The sequence below is a fragment of the Strix uralensis genome, chromosome 31, assembly GCF_047716275.1.
Source record: "Strix uralensis isolate ZFMK-TIS-50842 chromosome 31, bStrUra1, whole genome shotgun sequence".
Lineage (NCBI taxonomy): Eukaryota > Metazoa > Chordata > Aves > Strigiformes > Strigidae > Strix > Strix uralensis.
In genome coordinates this window covers 838,238-861,411 of record NC_134002.1, presented here as the reverse complement: position 1 = coordinate 861,411, position 23,174 = coordinate 838,238, and the positions used below count along the sequence as shown (strand labels likewise).

Sequence of the window (23,174 nt, the reverse complement as noted above, 5' to 3'; positions counted from 1 at the left end):
TAACCGTGACAATTCAAGGGAAACTTTTCTGAGGAAAATCAATGTAATTTCCCAACACCCTGGTCCCTATTGCACTCATGCTCCCATTTTTCCTTTTCTAAGAACATTTCCTTCACTTCCATGCCTGGAACTCCCGTTGGTGCTGGATTAATGTACCATGAGGATCAGAGCCTCTGCCCATAGGCTGCGCACGAGTCAGCCCTGCTCTGCAGCAGTGGGTTCGTGTTATATCTGGAGGCAGGAGCCAGACCTGGTGTTCGACTTTGTCATATGTCACCATTTGTAATTCAAAAGGGCCTGTCAGCATCTGCACTCCCAGTGCTAAGGAATGAGGATGGCAGAAGGCAGTTAGAGAGCTTTGGGCTTTTTGAAGCTGCCCCATCACACCTGGGGAGTGTTCTTGGCTGTCAGAATCCCTCAGCATTTCTGAGCTGCCCTGTTCAAGCATGAGAACTCTTTTTCCTTTTTTCCCCCCAAATTCCTTAAAACCAGGAAACTGAAATCACAGAATCAAGAAAGTTCCTTATCTAGTGAGTAACCCCTGCTTTGACATTCCCCCTATAAAGTGCCCTCGGAAATGTCCTGGGGGTGATCTGGAGCTGTGAGCAGCCCTGACCCACGCAGCACCCTCTCCACAGCAGAAGGACCCTGCCCTGCCGGGGTCTCTCCTTCACCCCACAGCTTCTCCCCACAGCGCCGTGGGCAGCTCCCCGGGCAGGCTGAGTGCTGACCCTGGCAGTGACTTGCGGAAAACAGACTCTACAACTCAAATAGAGTTATAAAGCAGGTATGTTTTACTCCGGCACCGGGGTGCAAGGGGATTTCTCCACAAAGCTTGCACACCCACAGCACATTTTACCAAAAAATTATTGAGTGAGGATATATATATTCATTGATTACATAACACAAACATACATATGCATGAGTAAGGCTGGGTGAGTTCTAGAGGCTGGTGTCAGCAGTTTATGTTCTCTTTGCACCTGCGCATTGCCTCCTGGGGGGCATCTTCGGGGGTCTCTGGGAGGAAGGCTCGTAGTCGTTCTCACCTTGTACTTTTCCCCGGAGAATGCGCAGATTGTCTTGGCCAATTTCTTGAATAACAAGAGTGTTTTCAGCCGGTTTACTCATTCTATGTTATCTAAGAGAACCAATGGAACTTCTGCCGTCCATACATGGCTATCTTTACTCATTTCCAAGACCCAACTACTTAGAGCACATCTGTTTCCCAAGGAGAAAAAACATGATATTTTGCTGAACACTGCAGTTCTTGGTAGATTTTCACAGTAAACTGCTTTGTTTTGATGAACACAGGAGTCCTTGGTAAAATTCCACAGAACAGTCTGGGCAAGCAGGATTCTTAGCAATATTCAAAAATATCATAAGTTGCTGTAAGTAAGTAAATAAGTAAATAAGTCTCAAAACAAGTAATCGTTTCTCTGTATCAGCATGTGGCAGAGTCCCTGCCACAGCACACAGCCCCTGGGCTGCAGGGACCCTGCTCTCAAGGACAGCCCTGGGCACCCCTGGCTGCACCCGCGCCTGCACACCCCTGCAGCCGTCCCCAGGAGAAGGCAGCCGCCATGACCTGTCCCTCTGACAGTGCAGCAGGGAAGCCCTGCTCTGGAGCACGGCCTCCTCCTCCAGACACCAGGGACATTCCTGGCGGCTGTGCCGGCTTCACCACATCCCTCCACCACCTGCAGCTGCATTGCCCTGCACCCAGAGACTTACTGTGTCAAGGGCTGCGAAGATTTCTCCTCCAGTGAGCTCTCAGCATCCTGCCACTGCCGTCTGCCTTTCCCCTCTCTGTGCCTGGCTCCTCTGCCCTCGGTGCCTGCAGGCAGTGCCCTCAGCCCTGCTGCGCTTTGCAGAGGAGCTGCTCCTGGGCAGAGCTGTCTCTCTGCAGTGCTGACCACTTGCCCTCAGCTCCCTCTGGCCCAGGAGCCCGGCCCAGCTCCACAGCAGAGGACCAGACCAAGGCATTTTAATGACCCCTCAGGTAGGTTTGGTCCCGAGTCCATGAACCTCAGACACTGAGACGTTGCTAAAGAAACCTCTGAAAAAGTGAAAGTTATATTCAAACTGCAGTTTCTTGTGGCTTTAATGGGTCCCACTGAGGGACACTGTTGACAAAGCCTCCCCAGGTTCCACTTAGAGCAGAAATGTGGAGGCAGTGATGGCAGGTAGGGAAAAGCAAAGGAAAGGTGGCTCTGATGCTGAGGAAACCTGCATGTGTTTCATGAAGCCAAAGGGCCAAGCCCTGACCCCATTAACCAAAGGGCCAAGCCGTGACCCCCAGCCCCTGGGAAGGGAGATCCTGTCCCTCACCCATTGCTCAGGGCTCTTCCTGGGGCAGTGGGTGATGGAGATGTGCACCTGCCAGGCTCCTGAGTAGGGACAAGGGGGCAATGAGGCCCCAGTGCTGCAGGGGACTGTGCCTCCTCATAGGCATCAGTGGCAGAAACACCAGCCATGGCCAAAATCAGGAAGAGGGTGACTTGGTTGGGGGCTTTCAGCTTTTCTACAACCCTCTTTAATCTCTACCACAGGCGACAGTCTTAGGGTGTTGCATCACTTGCACCCTTTTCCATGCAGGTTGTAGTCACCCACCAATGTCTCACCTGAGCATCTTCTTTCCTTTAGTGATATCTCACCGTCCTCCCTGGCTCTTTCTTGAAATGCTGAGTTTTGGTTTTTGAAATCTTCCAAAAGCCTTGCACTGATCCAGACTCCTTCCAGGTGATCTGTTACACTGCAGCACTGCTCTTGGAGTGAATACTTTTTGTCCCTGTGTAAAGCCTGGACTTACCCAGCTGCCTTTTCTGGCATTATGTCATTCTCATGCTGTTTTCCACTATGAAGCTAAACTCCACCATCTCTGGAACATCTCTTCAGGCCCTCTCAGCCTTTCCCTATTCTGTCTGGAGACTCCACATCAGTGAGCCCAGAGTGTTCAGCCTCTCTATACTGGTGATGTGCTTGAGGCCTCTGAACACCATCTTTGGAGATGTCTGCTCACTCTCCGAAGTGTTTGAAGATAAAAATGTAGTGGTCATAGTCCAGGAAAGACTGAGTGAGGCTTTTTACCATGGGCTTCATGACATAACAAGGGGCAAAGGCCTTAAACTGAAAGAGAAAAGATTTAGATTTAATATAAGGAAGAAATATTTTATGATGAGTGTGTTGAGATTCTGAAACAGTCTGCCTAGGGAAGTTTCAAGGAGGGGACATCCACAACTTCTCTGGGCAACCTGTGCCCGTGTCTCACCACCCTCACAGTAAGAAATTTCTTCCTTATAACTAATCTTAATCTACCCTCTTTCAGTTTAAACTCATAACCATTTGTCCTATCCCTACACTCCTTGATAAAGAGTCCATCTGCATCTTTCCCGTAGGACCCATTTAGTACTGGGAGGCTGCTCTAAGGTCTCCCTGAAGCCTCTTCTCCAGGCTGAACAACCTCAACTCTCTCAGCCTGTCCTCATAGGGGAGATGTTCTAGTCCCCCCATAACTTTGTGGCTTCCTCTAGACCCACTCAATCAGGTCCATGTCCTTCTTATATCGGGGTCCCAGAGCTGGACGCAGCAAGCGGGTGTCTCAAGAGTGAATTAGCAGAGGAGTATGCCCTCCCTTGACCTGCTGGCTGCACTTCTCTAGATGAAGCCCATGATAGAGTTGGCTTTCTGGGCTGCAAGTGCACATTGCTGGCTCACAGTCAGTCTTCCACCCCATGTTAAACCCAAGTCCTTCTCTGTAGGGTTGCTCTTAATCCACGCCTCGCCCAGCCTGGATTTGAGTTTAAGATTACCCCAACCCATGTGCAGAACCTTACACTTGGCCTTGTTGAACTCCATCAGGTTTGCACAGGTCCACCTCTCCAGCCTGACCGGGTCCCTCTGGATGGCACATCCATTCCCTCCAACGTGTCGGCCACACCGCACAGCTTAGTTTTGGTGAACTTTCTGAGGGTGCACTCGATCCCTCTCTCCATGTCACCAACAAAGATCTTAAACAGCACCGGTCTCAACAGTGACCCTGAGGAACGCCACTCGCCAGCACTCTCCACTTGGACATCAAGCCGCTGACTGCAGCTCTTGGAGTGAGACTGTCCAGCCAATTCCTTATCACTGAGTGGTTCATCTGTCAAATCCACGTATCTCTAGTTTATAGACAAGGATGTCATGTAGGAGAGTGTCTACTGCTTTGCCCAAGTCCAGGTAAATAATGTCAGTTCCTCTTCCAACTGTTCTTTTGGGGACCAGCAACTGGTGAGACCGGTGTGTGTGCATGTCACATTGGTGTGTATGTCGGTGGGTGTAACCAGTAGTGAACATCAAACCGGAGCAACCAGTGAGTAGAAGAGGCCTGGGAGTCCAGTATTTTTGAGAGTGTAAGTCTAGATCGGATAATAGAGAGCCCAGAGGGTCTGCAAGTATCGGCTGAAGAAAAAAGATTGCCCAAACCACCTCCTGGAGAAACTGTTGGGACTTGGCCATCTGGTACTGATAAGGCCATGGGTCTTGACCCAGAGGGGAAATTGTTCTTTATAGAAAAGAGCATCAGCAATGCCTGGAGCTCTGCCTGGGGATGGACGAGGAGTCAGCTGAGAGCTGAGGGGTCAACATTAGAGAGAAGAACAACATGGACAATGTTGTGGTGGGTGGATGTCTGCTCCACACCTCCTGGTCAGGAAGAGGATGTAGATGAGGTCTTCTTCAGACAACTGGAAGAAGCCACATGTTTGCAGGCCCTGATCCTCACGGAGGACTTACACTATCCCTGTATCTGCTGAAGAGGCAAGAGAGCAAGGTGCAAGCCACACAGGCTGCTTTTGGAGCTTCTTGGCTTGTCCTGAGAAGGGTGACTGAGCAGGCAGTGAGGTAAGGTGCCCTGTTGGACTTCCTACGTACAAACAAGGAAGAGATAGTCAGGGATGGAACAGTCAGGGGGGAGAAGGTAGAGCTGAGGTTGGTGAGAGAATGGAACAAGGCTTCATGAGAGCAGGCTTTGGCCTGCTGAGGGATGTGATTGGAAGAATCCCATGGGATGGCACTCTGCAGAGAAGAGGGGTGCAGAGAGCTTTTTGATGGTCAAGGATCCCTTCCAGCTCCAGAAGGTTCCACCCTGACATGCAGGAAGTCATGCAAAGGTGGCAGGAGGCTGGCAGGGATGAGAAAGAAGCTCCTGACAGAAATGAAGCATGAGGAGGCAGCACAGAGAAGGTGGAAGCTGGCTGCCTTCCAGCCTCAACGGTTCTGTGACTGTGCTGGGGAGAGACATTGTGTGTGTGTGTGTGTGTGTGTGTGTCTGTGCGTGGGGGAACAGGGGGACTTGAAGATCCCGGGGCCAGGTTCTGGATAGACAGATGGTGTAAGAGCCGCTCTTGGAGGGATCTATTTTCTCTGTGTGTCTGTATATGTATATATTTTTCAGTAACAGAGTATAACATACCAACAGCCCACCCTTGTTTCACTTCCTCCACTGACCGTGGTTTTGATTTCCCTAGAAACCTTTCCTTGCACCATAGGTCTTCCCTTGACGATAATGCATGTGTGGGGCAGGGAGGCTGGGTCAGTGCAGGGACAGGGCTGGCTCTGACAGGGGCCAGGAAGCAGCTGCCAGGAGGTGACAGCAAGGATAGTTTACAGAGGAGAAATTTATAGAGATTGACTTCATTGGTTTTAGGAGGCAAAGCTTGCCTGGAACCGGTGGTGGCAAGGGAAGTTAAGATCAAGAAGATGAGCTTGAATGACTCATTATAGAGCAAGAATGAACAAGGGAAATGATGGGCTGGTGCTGAATGGGGAGGGTGATTGAACAGCAGCAGACACAGGAGGACTTTGCTAAAAGGCTGGGCAACCTGGAAAGAAGACTTTAAACTGAAAGGGTGAATGAAAGGAGACAATGGCCAATAATCACGTGAGGAAGTGGTGGACAGACTTTCAAGGAAAGGGTCTGGAATAATGAGATCCGAAGGGACATGGTAATAAACAAAGCAGAGCTTAGGGGGAAACGCCTCAAACATATGCACATAAATAAGGAGATGCCCACAGGACAGCACGATGGAAATGCTCTCCTGCCCTTTCTGGGAGATCAGCATGACTGGACACCTCTTTTGAGAGCTTGCACAGGAATTCTCACAGCTTGAATGTTATCTGAAATAGACTGAAAACCAGAAATTAGTTTAGAGAGGAGATATTGATTTATTCTGCACAGGGTGCTAGGGAGAAAGTATCCACAAATCAAGCACCCCACACCAAAGAATTACAAACTATTTATACACTCCAATCTAGGTGTTTACATATTTCGTATAATGATTATTGCTTAGTCATTTATCACTCCTATCCCTTATTGTTTAGTAACTTACTGTGTGTTTGTCAACATTCTGCACAAGCTCAGAGGGTAAGGGTCTGTATCCGGGCAGGGGTCTTAAGCTTATTCACATAAGACAATTTTAACAAGCTTCCATGTCCCAGGATGTTTCTCTTCTTCAAGGACTGTAGTTTCTGATTAGAAGTTCCTTGATAATTATTGTCGATGGTTTGAGGAACACGCTGACCTATCTGGCGTGTCCACTTTGTCCTTGGGTTTAATAAGGAACATTTGCATGGGTAAGAATATCGACTAAGTGGCCTTGGGCATGATGGGAAGCATTTGTGGGGCCTGCAATGTGTGATGGGAAATGGTTTTGTGGCCTACAGTTCCCAATAAACATTACATACATTCCCATCGATAAGAAACACACACAGTCTAAGCAGCTCTGAACAAGGCCTCTTGCTCAGGGTGACATGGAGAGCAGACAAGAGGAATTAGATGTCCATGTGCAGTCACAGAGCTCTAGTCTCATTTGGATAACAAAGATGTGGGGCATTGCTGACACCACTGGAGAGCTGCGATGGATGGGTGCTGCCTTTTCAGAAACACAGGCTGAAATAGCGAGGGAGGAGAGTTGTCCTGCACATGGGAGAGCAGTGGGAATGCATGGAGCTTTGCTTGGGAAGAGGTGATGCATCAGCTGAGAAGCAATGGATTAGTGGGCAGAGCCACATGGACTACACTGTCGTGAGTATCTGCTACAGGCAATCAGGATGATGTTGAGAGCCTGCAGGGAAAGAGCTGCAGGTGTGGGACACTGAGCACAGCCTGTGGTAAAGACAACTGAAGGCTCTGGCATGGCTAAGAGCCCCCAGCAGAGCCAAGGTCATTTCCCCCTTGCCAATGGTTGTTGCCTCTGCAGCTAAGGCCTACCAGGACAAACCTCAGCCTTAAGGCACCAGGAGCTCATGGCCTCCTTGCCCCACCCAGGACAGACCCATCAGTGCCATACCCTAGTCCTGCCCTTGGCACCGCACATTGCCACATGACACTGCCCCAGGAAGAGCCCTGGGCAATGTGGGAGGGACAGGATCTCCCTTCCCAGGGGCTGCGGGTCAGGCTTTGGCCCTTTGGCTTCAACACATGAAGGCAGACTGAGCATCAGAACCACCTTTACATTGGGTTTGCTACCTCTCATTCCTGCCTTCACCCTCCTGCTCTAACCAGCCCCTGGGGAGGCTTTGTTGGGGATGGCCCTCAGTGGGACCCAGTAACACTCCTGGGAACTGTAGGTGTTGCTTCTGACCTTGACTTCTTCAGCCGTTGGTTCAGGCTCCTCTCAGTGTCTGAGGCTCATGGTCTCAGCACCAAAGACACCATGGGGATCATTAAAATGCAAAAAGCCATGTCTCTTAAAATTATTTTCTTCAGTCTTCAACACTTGGGTAGCTAGTTGGAGAGGCCTCTGGAGTGCACGTAAAGGGGAATTTTTCACTGAGCTTTTAATACAGAAGTATTGTTTATTTTTGGGTGTCTTGTATTACTTCTTCATTTTACAGCAGAAGTGATGGCAGCATTCTCTAATTGATGTTGATGCAGGGGGTCTCCTCCTGCTGTCAGGAGGGGTAGGACCATCTCCTCCTGGAGGTCAGACACTCCATGGACAACCTGATTCCTCACCTCCCCAGCCCGGCCATTTCTCCCATTGGCCCCCTGGGACTTGCAGCACTTCTCCTGACATCAGACTTCTCCACCCCAGCTGCAGCTGGAGGTTACAGCTCCTCTGCACCAGCTCCCACTGGCTTCCCTCAGAGACCTGGCTGCACACGGGCACAGCAGAATTTCTCCTCATTGCAAACAAACAGAAGGAAAACATGGGAGAGTTTAACAAACAACAACCGCCACTGCTCAGCTGTGTGCTAAGGGGAAGCTGCCTCCACTGAGGTTCACCATCCCCAGGGGAGAACCTCACTAGCAATGTTTCAGACAGATCGATGGGAAATGAGAGATATGAGCACAGTGAAGGAGGTGGCTGAAGAGAGAATTAGACTGCTGAGAGACAAGGGCAGGCTTCTGACTCCCTGAAGCTCAGAGCTTCAGTTTCAGTTCATACACTTCCTAGAAATTCCCATGTGGTCATGGTGGAAAAACATCATCTCTTTATTCAAAGTTTTCAGTCATCTCAGCTGACAAAATTTGCTCAGGTGTTTTTTAAAGGTCTCAGGCAGTTCTTCCCCTTTCCAGGCAGAGCTCAGCTGTCTGAGCATGGACATCGAGTGCCCCTTGCAGACACCCTGCTGTATCTGACGTATTTCCCTGGGACTGGCCGCTGTCACACAGGCCAGGAGGTCTCCTGCAGGAGACCAGAGCCCCTCGGGAGCTGCTGGTAGAGGCTCGGCAGAGGGGCCCAGGACACCTGCACTGCCACCAGGCATCTCTTTCCCTGTGACTTAGGGCATCTGTGTCCTTGTAGCTCCTTCTCACCCTGGTTCTGGAAATATTTTAGTATTTATAATCATAATTAAAAAAATGTTCATGAAATGCCGCAAAGTCTGGTATATCAAAACAAGGCAAAGTAAAGTAAAGTGGAAATAAGACAAAAACACATAAAAAAAGGCTGAAAGTCTTATTAAAAAATATTCTTTTCTTATTTCCTCATTTCTTTTTTGTTTCATTTTTACTGAAATTTTCTGAACATTCATATCTTACACAGGCCTGCAACATAAATGACAGATATTTCTATGTCTGGCAGAGATCCCAGCACACTGAAACCCCTCCCCACCCAGCAGCATCCTTGCCACCCCTCCCCCCTTGCAGAAAGAGAGTCACCACTAAGTGGCAGGCTCTCTCCCCTGATACGGGGAAGCTGGGGGACCACCTGCAGCGAAACACCCTGGGTCTGGGTGGCCAGATTTGCACTTGTCTCAACACATCTGTGTTACAGTGTCTGCTCAAAGGGGTCCCTGAATCATCCATGAACACTCCCTTTTAATTGCCTCCAGGGTAAATGAAGAGTGACTCCTTTGTAGGTGAAGAAATGGAGAAGACTGGTCTCCCCCAACATCAGACACCTCTATGTCAAATGTCTATGTCAAATCAAGTTGTCTAGACTTCCCCTCCCAGTCAATAGAGACAAAGGACTTGTCTCCACTGAGCTGTCTGGAGGTCCTTTTCCTGGTGACCAGGGAATGCTCCAGAAGGGTTCCCATAGGTCCTGTGTCACCCTTCCAAGCACCCTGCGGGTACTTCAGCTACCCCAGGGCATCTCAGAGAGCAACAGCTGATGGATGTGGGCAAAGGAATTACTCAAATGAAATTGCTCCATCACCTTCTTGGGAACTGAGATGTGACTGACCAGCCTGTTGTTCCATGGATGCTCCTTGTTGCTCTGCTTGAAAATGGGTGCAATGTCTGCCATTTCCCACCCTGTTTGCCCTGACATTTCAAAGGTGACCAGGAGCACCCTTGCAATGACCCCAGGCAGCTCTCCCAGCACCCTTGGGCACATCCCCTCTGGTCCCGTGCACCTGTGTGTGGCCAAGTGGTGCAAGTGCTCCCCAGGCACACGTTCCTCTGCCATGGGTGCAGCCCTGCCTGCAGAGATGTTGGTCAGAGACTCAAGGACCAGGGAGGTCTGGGGGCAGATCTTACCAGGAGAAGAGGAAGGGAAAACAATGAGTTCCTCAGCCTTTATCTGATTTCAGCCCCATCTGAGCTTTGACTTTCCTGCTTCCACCCCTGTACCCCAAGGCCATGTCTGCATCTACCTCCTGGACAACCTGTTCCCTCTCCCACCCCTGTGCGATGCGTTCTTGTGTGTGAACTCTTCAGCCAGAAGAACCCTGTCCATCCCCACCAGCCTCCAGCTAGGGCCTGTTTACCTCACAGAACACCACACTGAGGTGTTGCTGGGCTTTGATGTTGTTGTCCCCAAAGTTCCAAGAGGGCTCCATGGATCTTGGCTCTCCAGGATCCTGCCAAGCAGATGCTGAACCATGTGAAATGTGCTGTGCTGCAGGCCAAGGCTGTCATTTGGCTGTTTGTCTTTTTCCTCTGCCATGGTCACTGCAGCCACAGCTGCCCTCAGCATTCACATCCTCATCCAGTTCTGCCTTGTTCATGAGTGTCAGAGTGCAGCCCTCGTCAGTCATCACCTGCCTGTGTCCAAAAAGGGAGGGGTGAGGCAGGGGAAAGGTCCCTGTCTGGGTGCTGGCTCTGAGGACACCTCTGTTCCAGCCCCCCGACCATTTGCAGCACGCAGGAGGGCAGGCCCTGCTCATGGACACCCTGCTCAGCCCTGTCTGCTCTGGAGCAGACCTGACACCAAGCAGCATCTCCCCTCAGAACCACCCCTGGGACTGCAACTTGGAGGGGGCTCACCTGGAAAGAAGTGCCCAGGAGTGAGCCAACACCCAGGCTGTGTGAGGGCTGAGCAGGTGCCTGGAGGCCAAGACAACCAAGGAACCAAGTGATTTAACAATTGTAGAAGGATGAATTACAGTGTAGGAGGTTGAATACCCACTGTCAACTGCAAGAGGAGCCTGTAGGAGCAAGAGTCGACAGACACCCAAAGAGCAGTTGTCTAAAACAAGGGGAGACGAATTGCAGGTGGAGTCCACGTGTCATGGGAATGCGCCAGAAGGAGAAACTCCTTGCTGTCCATGAACAGCCGGAATGTATTTCAGTCACAGGTGGCATTCACCTTCCCTGATTCCCAAACCCTGCGAGTAGGAACATCAGGGTGCAGACTATGGCCTTTGAGGGTGTTAAAGCTGGATGCAGTGAGGTGCAGGGGTAATGTAGAGCTGTCTGAGGCAGTGCCTGCCAGGCTCCCCCTTGCAGTCAGTGGAGTGGAGGAGATGTTCACCTGACTTGTCTTAGCTGGTCACATAAAATACAGGATCAGTGCCCCATAAACATCTGCACATTTTGGACAAGAAATCATAGGATAATAAGATCATTGAGAATCAGCATAGACCTTGGGAGGTCTATGGGAAAACCCTCTGCTTGAAGCAGGGCCAGGTATATGGTGAGACTTGGCTTCTTAGGGCTTGGTCCATCTGGGTCTTGAAAACCTGCAAGGATGGAGGACTTCACAATCTCTCAGGGGGACCAACGCTTGTTCCAATGCTTGGCTAGCCTCATGGGGAAAAAGGGGAGGCCCCCCTGGCTGTGCGGTGCCCCTCAGCCATCCCTTCTCCAGGCTGAAGAAGCCTGTCAGTAGGAGCCCTTTCCCTGAGCAGAGGCCTGGGAGAACTTTTCAGGAAAGACTAAAGCAAAGGCACCGTTGAGTCCCTCATCCCCATCTGTCTCTGCTGCTGTGAAACCCCCTCCACATTCAGCAGCAACTGGCATGGGCCTTGTTCAGCCTTTTACTGCAAACGCAGTGACTGAAGCTCTTCATTTTGCTCTGGATGTTGCCTGGAGCCCCCCTCAGCTCCAGGGAAACTTTGGCTTTCCTAAACACATGCCCTCAGCTCGGGTCATATTTCTAAATTCCTCCTTCATAGCCTGTCCTTGCTTCCACCTCCTGATTGCTGTGTCATGACCCCCCACCTGTGAACCACCCCTGCACCAGTGCAGCCCCACTGCCCAACACATGCCCCCATGTCCCCCTCATCAGACACTGTCCAGGACAGGGTGTGTTTGGGGTGTGGAAACATCTACTATCAGAGCCCCCATGCCGGACCTCAGCATCCATCCCCACCAGCTGTCCTGTTTTCGCAGCCCCCATGAGCCTGGTCCCAGTCAAGCCCCAGCTTTGTCCCACACAAGGGTTCCCAGACCTCCCTTCTCTGGGGTCTGCCAAGGTCTGGGAAAGAAGAGAGGCTGGGGCAGGGCTGGCTCTTCCCCTGACACAGGCACTGAGACCAGCAGGAGGAAGGAGATGGGCACAGAGCAAAACCACCCATAAACTGAGGTGAGTGGGCAGTGCTGGAAATGGCTGATGGGAGGGACGGGGGGGTGATGAATACCCATGTCACCAAGGGCACAGACCAGCCTCTTCTCTCCTGCACCTGCATGTCTTCGATCCCTTCCACAAGCCCTGGCTCTGCACCACAAATGCCCTGGTCTGAGTCCTCACCCTGCATGGTCACACAGTGAGAGTTATATGCTGATGGTTTTCTCTCATCGGTACTTTCCAGCCCAGCCCAGCTCCCTCCAAGCTCTCCTACCTTCCCTGCCCTCTCTCCACCTCTCTCCCCAACAAAGCCCAGTCTGGGCTGGTCCCAAGGCAGTGCCCACTGCAGGGTGCTCTGGGCACTCACCCCACAGCCTCAGCCCCTCTGAAGGGCACAGCAGCTCCTCAGGGGCAGGAAGGGATCATCCCCAGAGATGGGAGGCACCCATGGCACAAGGTGAAGTAGGTCAGGGGCACCCTGTGTCCCCTGCTCTCCTGTCCAGCAGATCCTGAGGGGTCTGTAGCTTCTCCATGCTATCCCTTCCAATCGGACCAGCGCAGGAGTCCTGAGCTGGTGCAGCCAGAAATGTGTTTTAATTCCCTGTTTATTCCTGCCCTGGTAAGGATTGATGTAAGAAAAAGAAGCTGTGCGTTCGTTTATTTTTCTTGAAGACAGAGAATCCCTTATTCCTCCTTTAGACAAAGTCCCTGAGTCACACAAGACAGGTGGATACTAATGTAGGAGGGAAAGTGTAATGGAATGTCTTTGGAGACCACATCATCACAAATGGAAGAAAGAAAAAATAATTATATAAAGAAGGAAAGAAATGCTTGGGCTGTCATGATATATACTGGGAGTCATTTGCAGAGAATGACTGACAGTCTATGGCTGCTGAAAAACAGTCAATCACTTTCCTCAGGGAATCCTTGAGTTCCTTGTTCCTCATGCTGTAGATAAGGGGGTTCACTGCTGGAGGTACCACTGAGTACAGAACTGCAACAACCAGGTTCAGCGATGGGGAGGAGGTGGAGGGGGGCTTCAGGTGGGAAAAAAATGAAGTGCCAACAAACAGGGAGACCACAGCCAGGTGAGGGAGGCACGTGGAAAAGGCTTTGTGCCGTCCCTGCTCAGAGGGGATCCTCAGCACGGCCCTGAAGATCTGCACATAGGACACCACAATGAAAACAAAACATCCAAAAAGTAAACAGGCACTAACCATGAGAAGCCCAAATTCCCTGCGGTAGGAGTGTGAGCAGGAGAGCTTGAGGATCTGGGGGATTTCACAGAAGAACTGGTCGAGGGTGTTACTTTGGCAGAGTGGTATTGAAAATGTGTTGGCCGTGTGCAGCACAGCCCAGAGAAACCCAGTGCCCCAGGCAGCTGCTGCCATGTGGACACAAGCTCTGCTGCCCAGGAGGGTCCCATAGTGCAGGGGTTTGCAGATGGCAACGTAGCGGTCGTAGGACATGACAGTGAGAAGGAAATATTCTGCTGCAGCACAGAAATAGAAGAAGAAGAGCTGTGCAGCACATCCCAAGTAGGAGATGTTCCTGTTGTCCCAGAGGGAATCGTCCATGGCTTTGGGGAGAGTGGTGGAGATGGAGCCCAGGTCGAGGAGGGAGAGGTTGAGGAGGAAGAAGTACATGGGGGTGTGCAGGTGGTGGTCACAGGCGATGGCGGTGATGATGAGGCCGTTGCCCAGGAGGGCAGCCAGGTAGATGCCCAGGAAGAGCCAGAAGTGCAAGAGCTGCAGCTCCCGTCTGTCTGTGAATGCCAGGAGGAGGAACTCAGTGATGGAGCTGCTGTTGGACATTTGTTCTCCCTGGGCATGGGGGACTGTTGAACGAGAAGACACTGACAAGTTAGGGCAGGTTTTCTTGAGTCAATCCTATGCTATTTCCTAAAACATCTCCTCAAAATTATTTCTCTTTCTTTGGGGGAATTTGATTCAACTCCATTTTTTCAGCTCAGGGTTGTGCTGCTGAGTGAGGGCACCTTCTCTTAAGGGGCAGAAGGCAGCACCTCTTGCATTTTTCTCTGCCTGAACATTGGGGAGCTCTGTGTGACAAAAGGGCACCCTGTGCCTAGTGCAGAGGCAGGAGAGCTGCTCTGCCCACAAGTGATCTGCTGGTCACCACACAGGTTCCCAGAGCTTATTGCACCTCTCTCTGCTGGAGGATGATCTCACTAACAATGTACTTGAAGAAGAAATTGGACTTATGCGTGCTCAGAAGTGAGTAGTTTCTAAGTCCATTTCTCCAAACTCTTCTCCCCTTCCTCATCCAGCTGAGCAGGGAGGGATGCATAGGTGTTGCCTGGCTCTCTGCTGACAGGAGTTGTCCCTGTGGAAGCTGTTTGTCTCCAAGTCTCCTCCCCGTGGTGCTCACAGCCACCATCCCACCCGCTGTGTGCTCACCTCTGCCCTGCAGACCCCTCCTGGCAGCAGAGCCCTGCCCAGGGGGTTCTCTGTGTCTGCAGGCTCTGATGGGTACATAAGACCAAATCTGATGAGGTTGTAAAGGTGACACTGCGGCTATCTGCAAGTCCTATGTTCTTAATCTTTGATATACATAAATGTATTCACCTCTAAGTGAAAAAGGATATGGAGTTTAAATGTCTACTCCAGAACCAAGAGGGAAATTTTCATGTCCAATTCCCTACACACACAAACAAGAGCAGGAGACAGAAAGCACAATCTCAATCCCTTCAGGCAGCCCCTGCCTTCATGTGCTTCTTGAAATGCTGCATCTGCCAATGTCCTGGGGGTGATCTGGAGCTGTGAGCAGCCCTGACCCATGCAGCACACTCTCCACAGCAGAAGGACCCTGCCCTGCCGGGGTCTCTCCTTCCCCACACAGCTTCTCCCCACAGAGCCGTGGGCAGCTCCCCGGGCAGGCTGAGTGCTGACCCTGGCAGGCGGCAGAGTCCCTGCCCCAGCACACAGCCCCTGGGCTGCAGGGACCCTGCTCTCAAGGACAGCCCTGGGCACCCCTGGCTGCACCCGTACCTGCACACCCCTGCAGCCGTCCCCGGGAGAAGGCAGCCGCCATGGCCTGTCCCTCTGACAGTGCAGCAGGGAAGCCCTGCTCTGGAGCACGTCCTCCTCCTCCAGACACCAGGGACATTCCTGGCTTCACCAGATCCCTCCACCACCTGCAGCTGCATTGCCCTGCACCCAGAGACTTACTGTGTCAAGGGCTGTGAAGATATCTCCTCCAGTGAGCTCTCAGCATCCTGCCACTGCCGTCTGCCTTTCCCCTCTCTGTGCCCGGCTCCTCTGCCCTCGCTGCCTGCAGGCAGTGCCCTCAGCCCTGCTGCGCTTTGCAGAGGAGCTGCTCCTGGCCAGATCTGTCTCTCTGCAGCGCTGACCACTTGCCCTCAGCTCCCTCTGGCCCAGGAGTCCAGCTCAGCTTCACAGCAGAAAGCAAGCCCAAGACATTCATTGACTTATCTGGTGGGTTTGGTGCCCAGTCCATGAACCTCAGACAGGGATAGGACGATGAAGATGCCTGTCAAGAAGTCAAAGTCAGATGCAAACTCCACAGTTTCTTGGAGTGTTAATGGGTCCCAGTGAGGACCATTACTGACAAAGCCTCCGCAGGGGCTTGTTAGAGTAGAAAACTCCAGGCAGAGATGACAGGTAAACAAAGGCCATGTCAAGCTGGAACAAGTTCTGAATAAACCTGGATGTGTTACATTAAACAAAAGGGCCAAGCCCTGAGCCCAGCCTCTGGGAAGGGAGATCCTGTCCCTCAGACGTTCCCTAGGGCTCTTCCTGGAACAGTGTGATGTGGGTATGGGCAATGCCAAGGGCAGGACTATGGTCCAACACCTCCCAAGCTCTCAGGTGGGGAAGGGGAGGCCATGAGACCCAGTGCTGGAGGGGGAAGGTGCTTCCTCATCAGCATGAGTGGCAGAGACAACAGCCAGAGCCAAGGGCACAAAGAGCTCATCTCTGCTGGGGGATTTTCAGACTTTCCTCATCCCTCTATCATCTCCACCACAGGCTGTCCCACTGTGTCCCACACCTGCACCTCTTTCTCTGCAGGCTGGAGACATCCACCCAGCTACCACACCTTGCTCTCACCTCAGCATCTCCCTTCCTTTACTGAGATCTCTCCATCCTCCCTGGCTGCTCCTTGAAACACAAAGCCTGGGGCTGCTCCAGTCTCCCTCTGGGTGACTTCTTACATCACAGCACTGCCCTTCGAGTGACATTTCTCTGTGTCCAGTCTGAGCCTCCCCAGCTGCACTTTGTGGCATTAGTCCTTTCTCATGATGTATCTCACTACAAAGAAAAGCTCCATCATCTCTGAAATCCCCCCTCAGTCACTGTCAGGCTACTCCTCTAGCGCCTGGAGCCTCCACACTGCTGGGTCAAAGAACTCCAGGTCCCTCAGCCACCCCACACAGGTCATGGGCACCAGGTCCCGAACCCCACCTTGGCACACCTTCACTCAACACTCTCCAGGTCCTCTCTACTTCTCCAAAATGGGGAGCCACGCCCTGGGACACACCCATGTTTGTGGAGTCACACCAGCCGGTCAGGTCCCGTCCTGTCCTGATGTATGGGGTTATTTGCTCCCCTCCCCCCACTGATGTAGGACTGCCCCATTGTAAAATTTCAGGTGACTTCCATTTCTGAATCCCAGAGTTTCAAAAGGGCCTCACGGAGTGAAGTTCCATTTGGTCAGCTTTTAATATTTGTGTGCAGCTGGGTCATCTTTATTGGGGTGTTTCTCACAAGAGAACAGCACGAGGAGTTCCAGGGTACTACAAATCGCCTCTCCTGGAGAAACTGTGGGTCCTGGGGGTCTGGTACTGATAAGGCCATGGGGCTGGACCCTGAGGGGAAGATTCCCTTTATGGGAGAGACCAGCAGGAATGTGTGGAGCTCTGCCTGGGGATGGACGATGAGTCAGCTGAGATGAAGGGTAGATATCTGCAATGGACCCCCTGATGAGGAAGAGCAAATAGATGGACCTTCTCGATTCAAGTGGCAGAAGTCCTGGTCCTCATATCAGACCTAAACTATACCAATATTTGCTGAAGGGGCAACACAGCAAAGTGAAAGGCATCCAGAAGATTTTTGATTTAATTGACATCATCCCAACAAGGGTGACTGAAGAGGCAGTGAGGGGAGGTGTCCTGCAGGAAATCAAACTTAGAAACAAGGAAGAGCTGGTCAGGGATGTAACATTCAGGGGTGAGAAAGTAATGTCGAGGCTCCTGAGAGAAGGGAACAAGGCCAAGATCAGGACTTCAGGAGAGCAGGCTCTGACCTCCTGAGGAACCTGCTTGGCAGAATCCTATGGGATACAACACTGAAGAGAAGAGACAAGAGGTGTTTGATTGTCAAGGATAGCACTGCCAGACATGCAGGAATTGAAGCAACATTGGAGAAGGCGGGTATGGATGAGAAAGGAGCTCCTGACAAAAATAAGCAAGAAGAGGCGGCACAGAGAATTTCAAAGCTGTCTGCCTTCCAGCCTCAGATGTTCCATTACTCTCCCGGAGAAAGAAAATTTTGTGTTTCCATGTATGTGTCTGTGTGTTTCTCTGTGTGTATTTGTCTGTGTCGAGGCATACTGGAGGGATGAGGGGATCCCAGGGCCAGAGTCTAAGATCAGTCCCTGGAGAGATCACTACTGGACACGTGTCTATAGAGGCCGATGTTTTCCACTCCCACAGCCCAGCATACAAACAGCCCAAACCTCATTTCTCCTTTCTCCACTGACAGTGGTTGTGCTTGGCCTACAGACCTCCTGAGGTCCCTTCCAGGATGGGTGACGGTGCATTTCCTTCCACCACAGCTCTTCCCTTGATGATGACAGGGAGAGCACTCACGTTCCCCATGACCATGGAAGGGAGCAGCCATAAGTTTGGAGTGATCAGATGTGGCTTTTTGTCCCCCTGAAGTCACTGGCACAGGGCTGCTCGGCAGGGAACTTCTGATGCAGGCTTCATCATGTCTGAGCTTAACCTTTGCTTTTCTTTTTCCTTCTTTTCCCTCCCAAGTTCTTCTCTTTGATCACCCTCACACATTCCTCTACAAACAGCCCAACTCTGCTCTTTCCCCACTGCCTCTGGCTTTGCTTACTTCCTGCCCTCCTAGAGTGTTGATTCCTCCCTTGGTCAGTACAAAACCAGCAACTCCTTTTATTAGCTGTAGGGTCCTGCAGTTTGTTATACTGTGATCTTGTGTTGATGGCTCACCACAATCAGGGTGAGCCACCTGCACACAAATATTAACAGCTCACAAGATGGAACTTCACTCCAGGAGGCCTTTGAGAAACTCCAGGATTTGGCCAACAGAAACTTCTCAAGTTTTACAAGAAGTGGACAGTCCTGCATTGGGAGGAAGAATAACCTCTATCAATCCCAGGTGTAAGAAATCACGCAAGGAAGGCAAGAGACAGGCATGGCTGAGTGGAGACCTGCTGGTCAAAGTAAAGGGCAAGAAGGAAATGCACAGGCAGTGGCAGCAGGGACAGGTATTCTGGGAGGAGTTGAGAAAGAGAAGGTAAGGTTGTAAGAGAAGGTCAGGTTTGGGACCACCTGAGGAACCTGAGCATACATGAATCTATGGGACCTACAGGAATCTACAGGATGCATCGCTCGAGTCCTAAGGAAATTGGCTGATGTAGTTGCCAAGCCACTCTCCAGGATATTTGCTAATTCATGGCAGTCAGTTGAAGTCCCCAGTGGAAAAAGGGAACCACTGCACCCATTTTAGAAAGGGTAGAAAGGAGGACCCTGGGAACTACTGACCTGTCAGCCTCATCTCTGTGCCTGGGAAGATCATAGAACAGATCCTCCTAGAAGCTCTGCTGAGGCACGTGGAGGACAGGGAGCTGATTTGAGACAGCGACCATGGCTTCACCAAGGGCAAGTTTTGCCTGACCAACCTCGTGGCCTTCTAGGATGGAGTGACGACATCAGTGGACAGGGGAAGAGCTATGGATATCATCTAGTTGGGCTTCTGTAAGGTCTTTGACATGGTCCCCCTAATATCCTTCTCTCTAAATTGGAGACATATGGATCTGATGGACTATTTGGGGTCCATACTGTGACCAGTACTGCTTAATATCTTCATTAATGACATAGATATTAGAATCGAGTAAACTCTCAGCATGTTTGCAGGTGACATAAAGCTGACTGGTGTGGTTGACACTCCCAAGGATGGGATACCATGCAGAGGGACCTGGACAATCTCGAGAAGTGGGCCCATGTGAACTTCATGAAGTTCAACAATGCCAAGTGAAAGGTCCTGCACCTGGGTCAAGGCAACTCCCCATATCAGTACAGGCTGGGGGATGAAGGGATTGAGAGCAACCCTGCAGAGAAGGACGTGGGGGTACTGGTGGATGAAAAGTTGAACATGAGCCAACAATGTGTGCTGGCAGCCCAGAAAGCCAACTGTACCCTGGGCGGCCCCAGAAGAAGTGTGGTCATCAGGTCGAGGTGATGGTGCCCCTCTACAATGATCTGCTGAGACACCTCCCCCCCACTGCATCCAGCTCTGGGGTCCTCAGCACAGTAGAGACATGGACCAGTTGGAGCAGGACCAGAGGAGGCCACAGAAATAATCAGAGGGATTGTTGCTCTGGGGAGACCTTATTGCTGCCTTTCAGTAATCAGGGGGGGTTTAAAAGAAAGCTGGGGAGAGACTTTTAGCAGGATCTGTTCTGATAGGACAAGGAAAAGGGCTAATGGCTTTAAACTAAAAGAGGGTAGATTCTCTTCCAGCAAAAAATATTCTATGTTTCTATTCTATGATTTTCACAGCCACCTCCACATTCATTTTTGTACCTGGTTCCATCACCTCCGATTTCCTTCTTCCCCAGCCATCAGGGATGGTCACCTGTTCTGGTGGTTCCCTCTATAGTCTCTTCAGTGATGGCCTCAGTGGGGCACGATAATACCCTCAGACACATGGAGGTTTGCTGCTGACTTTCAGTTCTCCAGAGCCTTGTTCTTTCTTCTTTCAGTATCTGCAGTTCAGGAACATGGCACCAGAGGGCTCATTAACATGCAAAATGCCCTGACAAGCCAAGTCTTTGGGCAGAATGTTCCTCAATTCCTCTCTTCTTACATGGTTAATTTCAGAGGTTTCAGGAGTATAACCAATGTAAGAACTTTCAATATCCAATACCAGTAAGAAATAATTTATTCTTTTTCCATTTTCTTCTTTTTCTGGTTACAGATTATGTGATATAATAATCTCCACTTAGTCCCCCAGTCTCCAAGACCTTTCAAAGATGGTGGGGAGGGGCCTCACTGTGACATCGTCTTTCTCTCTCAGCACCCTGGGATGCAGCCCCTCTGGTCTTGTGGACTGGGAAGGGTTAAGTTTGATCAAGTAGCCTCTGATCTGGATTTCGTTGACTACTGACTGTTCTCTTCTGGAGAGGAGATTTTGGCCTGCTGAGGAACCTGCTTGGAAGAATTCCATCTGAACGACGCTAAAGAATTTTCCAAAGTAAGACACCCGACTTAATCAAAAGAGAGAAAGATAGTAGGGTCCACAGATATAGGCTCGGCTCACAAAATAAAAAGGTGGAGTTAGATGTCAGACAAGTACAAGATATAGAAACAGAACTAAAGGTTTTAGAAAATGACCTTGAGAAAGCTGGAACAGCAGCTCAGTTTCTAGCAGAGCAGCATATAGTCACTAACATAAGTGGCAATAAATGCAATGCATTCCCTGCAGTCTGGGAACTCAAGAGTAAGTCTTGGCCAAGATCCATAGGTTCTACTGGGAAGGCCCAGGTTCCTGTGGGCTGGCACCATGGATCCTGGTACCCTTGCCAGCAGATTCTTGGGGATGACCCACAGATGAAGAGGCCATTGGGAACCTGAGAAACTTGGCCCTGTTATTAGCAGGCACAGGAGCATCCATGAACACTCTTGGATCATCTGGGGTAAACTCAGGCTGAATTACTCCAAAACAATTGACTTGAAGTGACTGTGACAGAGCCCATCAACTTGATCCAATTTGGGAAAAGGTCACCTTCCAACCAGGGAAATTCAAGGAAGTCATGTGAGAAGACCCATCAGGTCAATCCCCATAGTAAGGGAAAGGAATATTTGTTATGCTGTGGATGCAGAGGGCAATAAGCATTGGATTGTGCCTCAGAATATTCAAGGAGAATCTCATCAAGCTCCTCCATGAGCAGAGGCAAACACTCTGAGCAGAGTGAAGGACAGTGAGTGCTGGCCTAACACGAAGAAGGATGTAGATCTCTGGGGTAGGAGCTGTCTGTCTTGTGCCATGACCAGTGCAGATTACACTGGAGTAAAAGCCCCAGCCCAGCACCAACAGACTGGAGACCCACAGACACAACATCAGATTGATTTCGTGGGAGCTCTGCCAGTGACAGCTTGAAACACTAAGTGCATCTTGGTAGTAGCAGATCCTTTTAGTGAATGGACAGAAGCCCCCTTGCAAAACCAACATGGTTGCCACCACTGCAGATCTCCTGTTGAACGCTGTTAGTTCTTGCTGGGGTCTGCTCCACAGCACTGAGTCTGATCTCAGCACCAACTTTGTGGCAATAATTCTGCATGAGCACTGCAAAGCCTGTATGCGACACGTCCCCCCCTGGCTCTGCCAACCCGTGGAGCAGGGGAGAGGGAAAGTCCAGTGAAGGGGCTGGGTTTGGCTGTTGAACGTAGGGTGCAGCAGAGATGAGGAGTCAAGGGAGTGAATGGAGACAGACAGGCGAAGGCACCACAAATTGTGATGTTGATTGTGAGGCCACTCCTGTTACAGGATCCTGATTGGCCAGCAGCTGGCCCCAGCAATTTGGTGACAAGACATTCATTACAAAACTGCTCATCCCAGCAGACACAAGACAGGGACAGAGAGGAAGAGGAGAGGCAGGCTGAAGGAAGCTGGCTGGACTGAAGATGATTATAAGGTCACTGACCTCATAGGTGCTGCCAGGCTGCAATGTGGTGCCCCTCAGCTCTCCCTTGTTGGTTGATGGAAAGCCGACTATAAGCCAGCAACATGCACTTGCAGCCCAGAAAGCCAACCGTGGCCTGGGCTGCATCAAGAGAGTGTGGCCAGCAGGTTGAGGGAGGGGATTCTGTCCCTCTGCTCCACTATTGTGAGACACCACCTGCAGTGCTCTGTCCAATTCTGGGGCTCCCAGCGTAAGAAGGACATAGACCTGCCCAAGCAGGTCCTGAGGAGGCCACGACAGTGATGGGGGGACTGGAGCACCTCCTCTAGGAGGACAGGCTGAGAGAGTTAGGGTTATTCATCCTGGAGAAGAGAAGGACCCAGAGAGGCCTTATAGTGGCCTTCCTGTACTTCAAAGGGGCCTAAAGGAGCACAGAGGGGGGACTCTTTATCAGGGACTGTAGGGATACGGTGAGGGATAATGGCTTTAAATGAAAAGAGGGGAGATTAGATTAGATAGAAGGAAGAAATTATTTATTGTGAGGGTGTTTGGACATTAGAACATGTTGACAAGTAAAGTTGTGGATGCTCCCTCCCTGAAATGTCTCTAGGCAACCTATTGCAGTGTCTCAGCACCCTCATCATACAACATTTCTTCCTTATAACAAATCTAAATCTACCCTCTTTCAGTTTAAAACCGTTGCCCCTTGTCCTGCCATTACAGGTGTTGGTAAAAAGTCTCACTTTGTCTTTCCGGGCCTATGACCACTATGTTTTCATCTGCAAAAACCTTGGAGCGTGCCCAGACATCTCCCAAGATGGCATTAAGAGCCCTCAAGAACATGACCAGTATGGAGAGGCTGAACAGCCTGGGCTCACTGGTGTGGAGACTCCAGACAGAATAGGAGTAGCCCGAGAGTGCTTGAAGAGAGGTTTCAGAGATGGTGGAGTTTTTCTCTGTGTGTACAGTCTCCTCTTCCCCAGCTGCACTTTCTGGCATTATTTCCTTTTCCCGCTGTTTTCCACTATGAAGAAAAAGTATTCA

The 23,174-nt window shown here is 50.9% G+C and overlaps 1 protein-coding gene across 1 annotated transcript; it reads right to left on the bottom strand.

Annotated features, from left to right (window-relative positions):
* Nucleotides 1-112: 112 nt before the first annotated feature.
* On the bottom strand, nt 113-22,973 carry LOC141936041 (olfactory receptor 14A16-like). The gene is made up of 5 exons (XM_074852767.1): nt 22,874-22,973; nt 20,315-20,415; nt 15,596-15,728; nt 13,099-14,055; nt 113-321 (listed from the first exon to the last, which is right to left on the bottom strand). Exons 1-5 carry the CDS (start codon nt 22,971-22,973, stop codon nt 113-115), a joined length of 1,500 nt encoding a protein of 499 aa, XP_074708868.1.
* Nucleotides 22,974-23,174: the final 201 nt, after the last annotated feature.

Bases quoted from the DNA above. Each gene is read 5' to 3' on its own strand.
- LOC141936041 (XM_074852767.1), bottom strand. From the start codon at position 22,973: ATGTTCTTGAGGGCTCTTAATGCCATCTTGGGAGATGTCTGGGCACGC. The intron at 20,416-22,873 runs GTGAGACTTTTT...ATCTGTAACCAG, and splicing joins CATAGGCCCGGAAAGACAAA to AAAAAGAAGAAAATGGAAAA. The intron at 15,729-20,314 runs GTAAGAAGAGAG...ACTTCTTGACAG, and splicing joins AAACCTCTGAAATTAACCAT to GCATCTTCATCGTCCTATCC.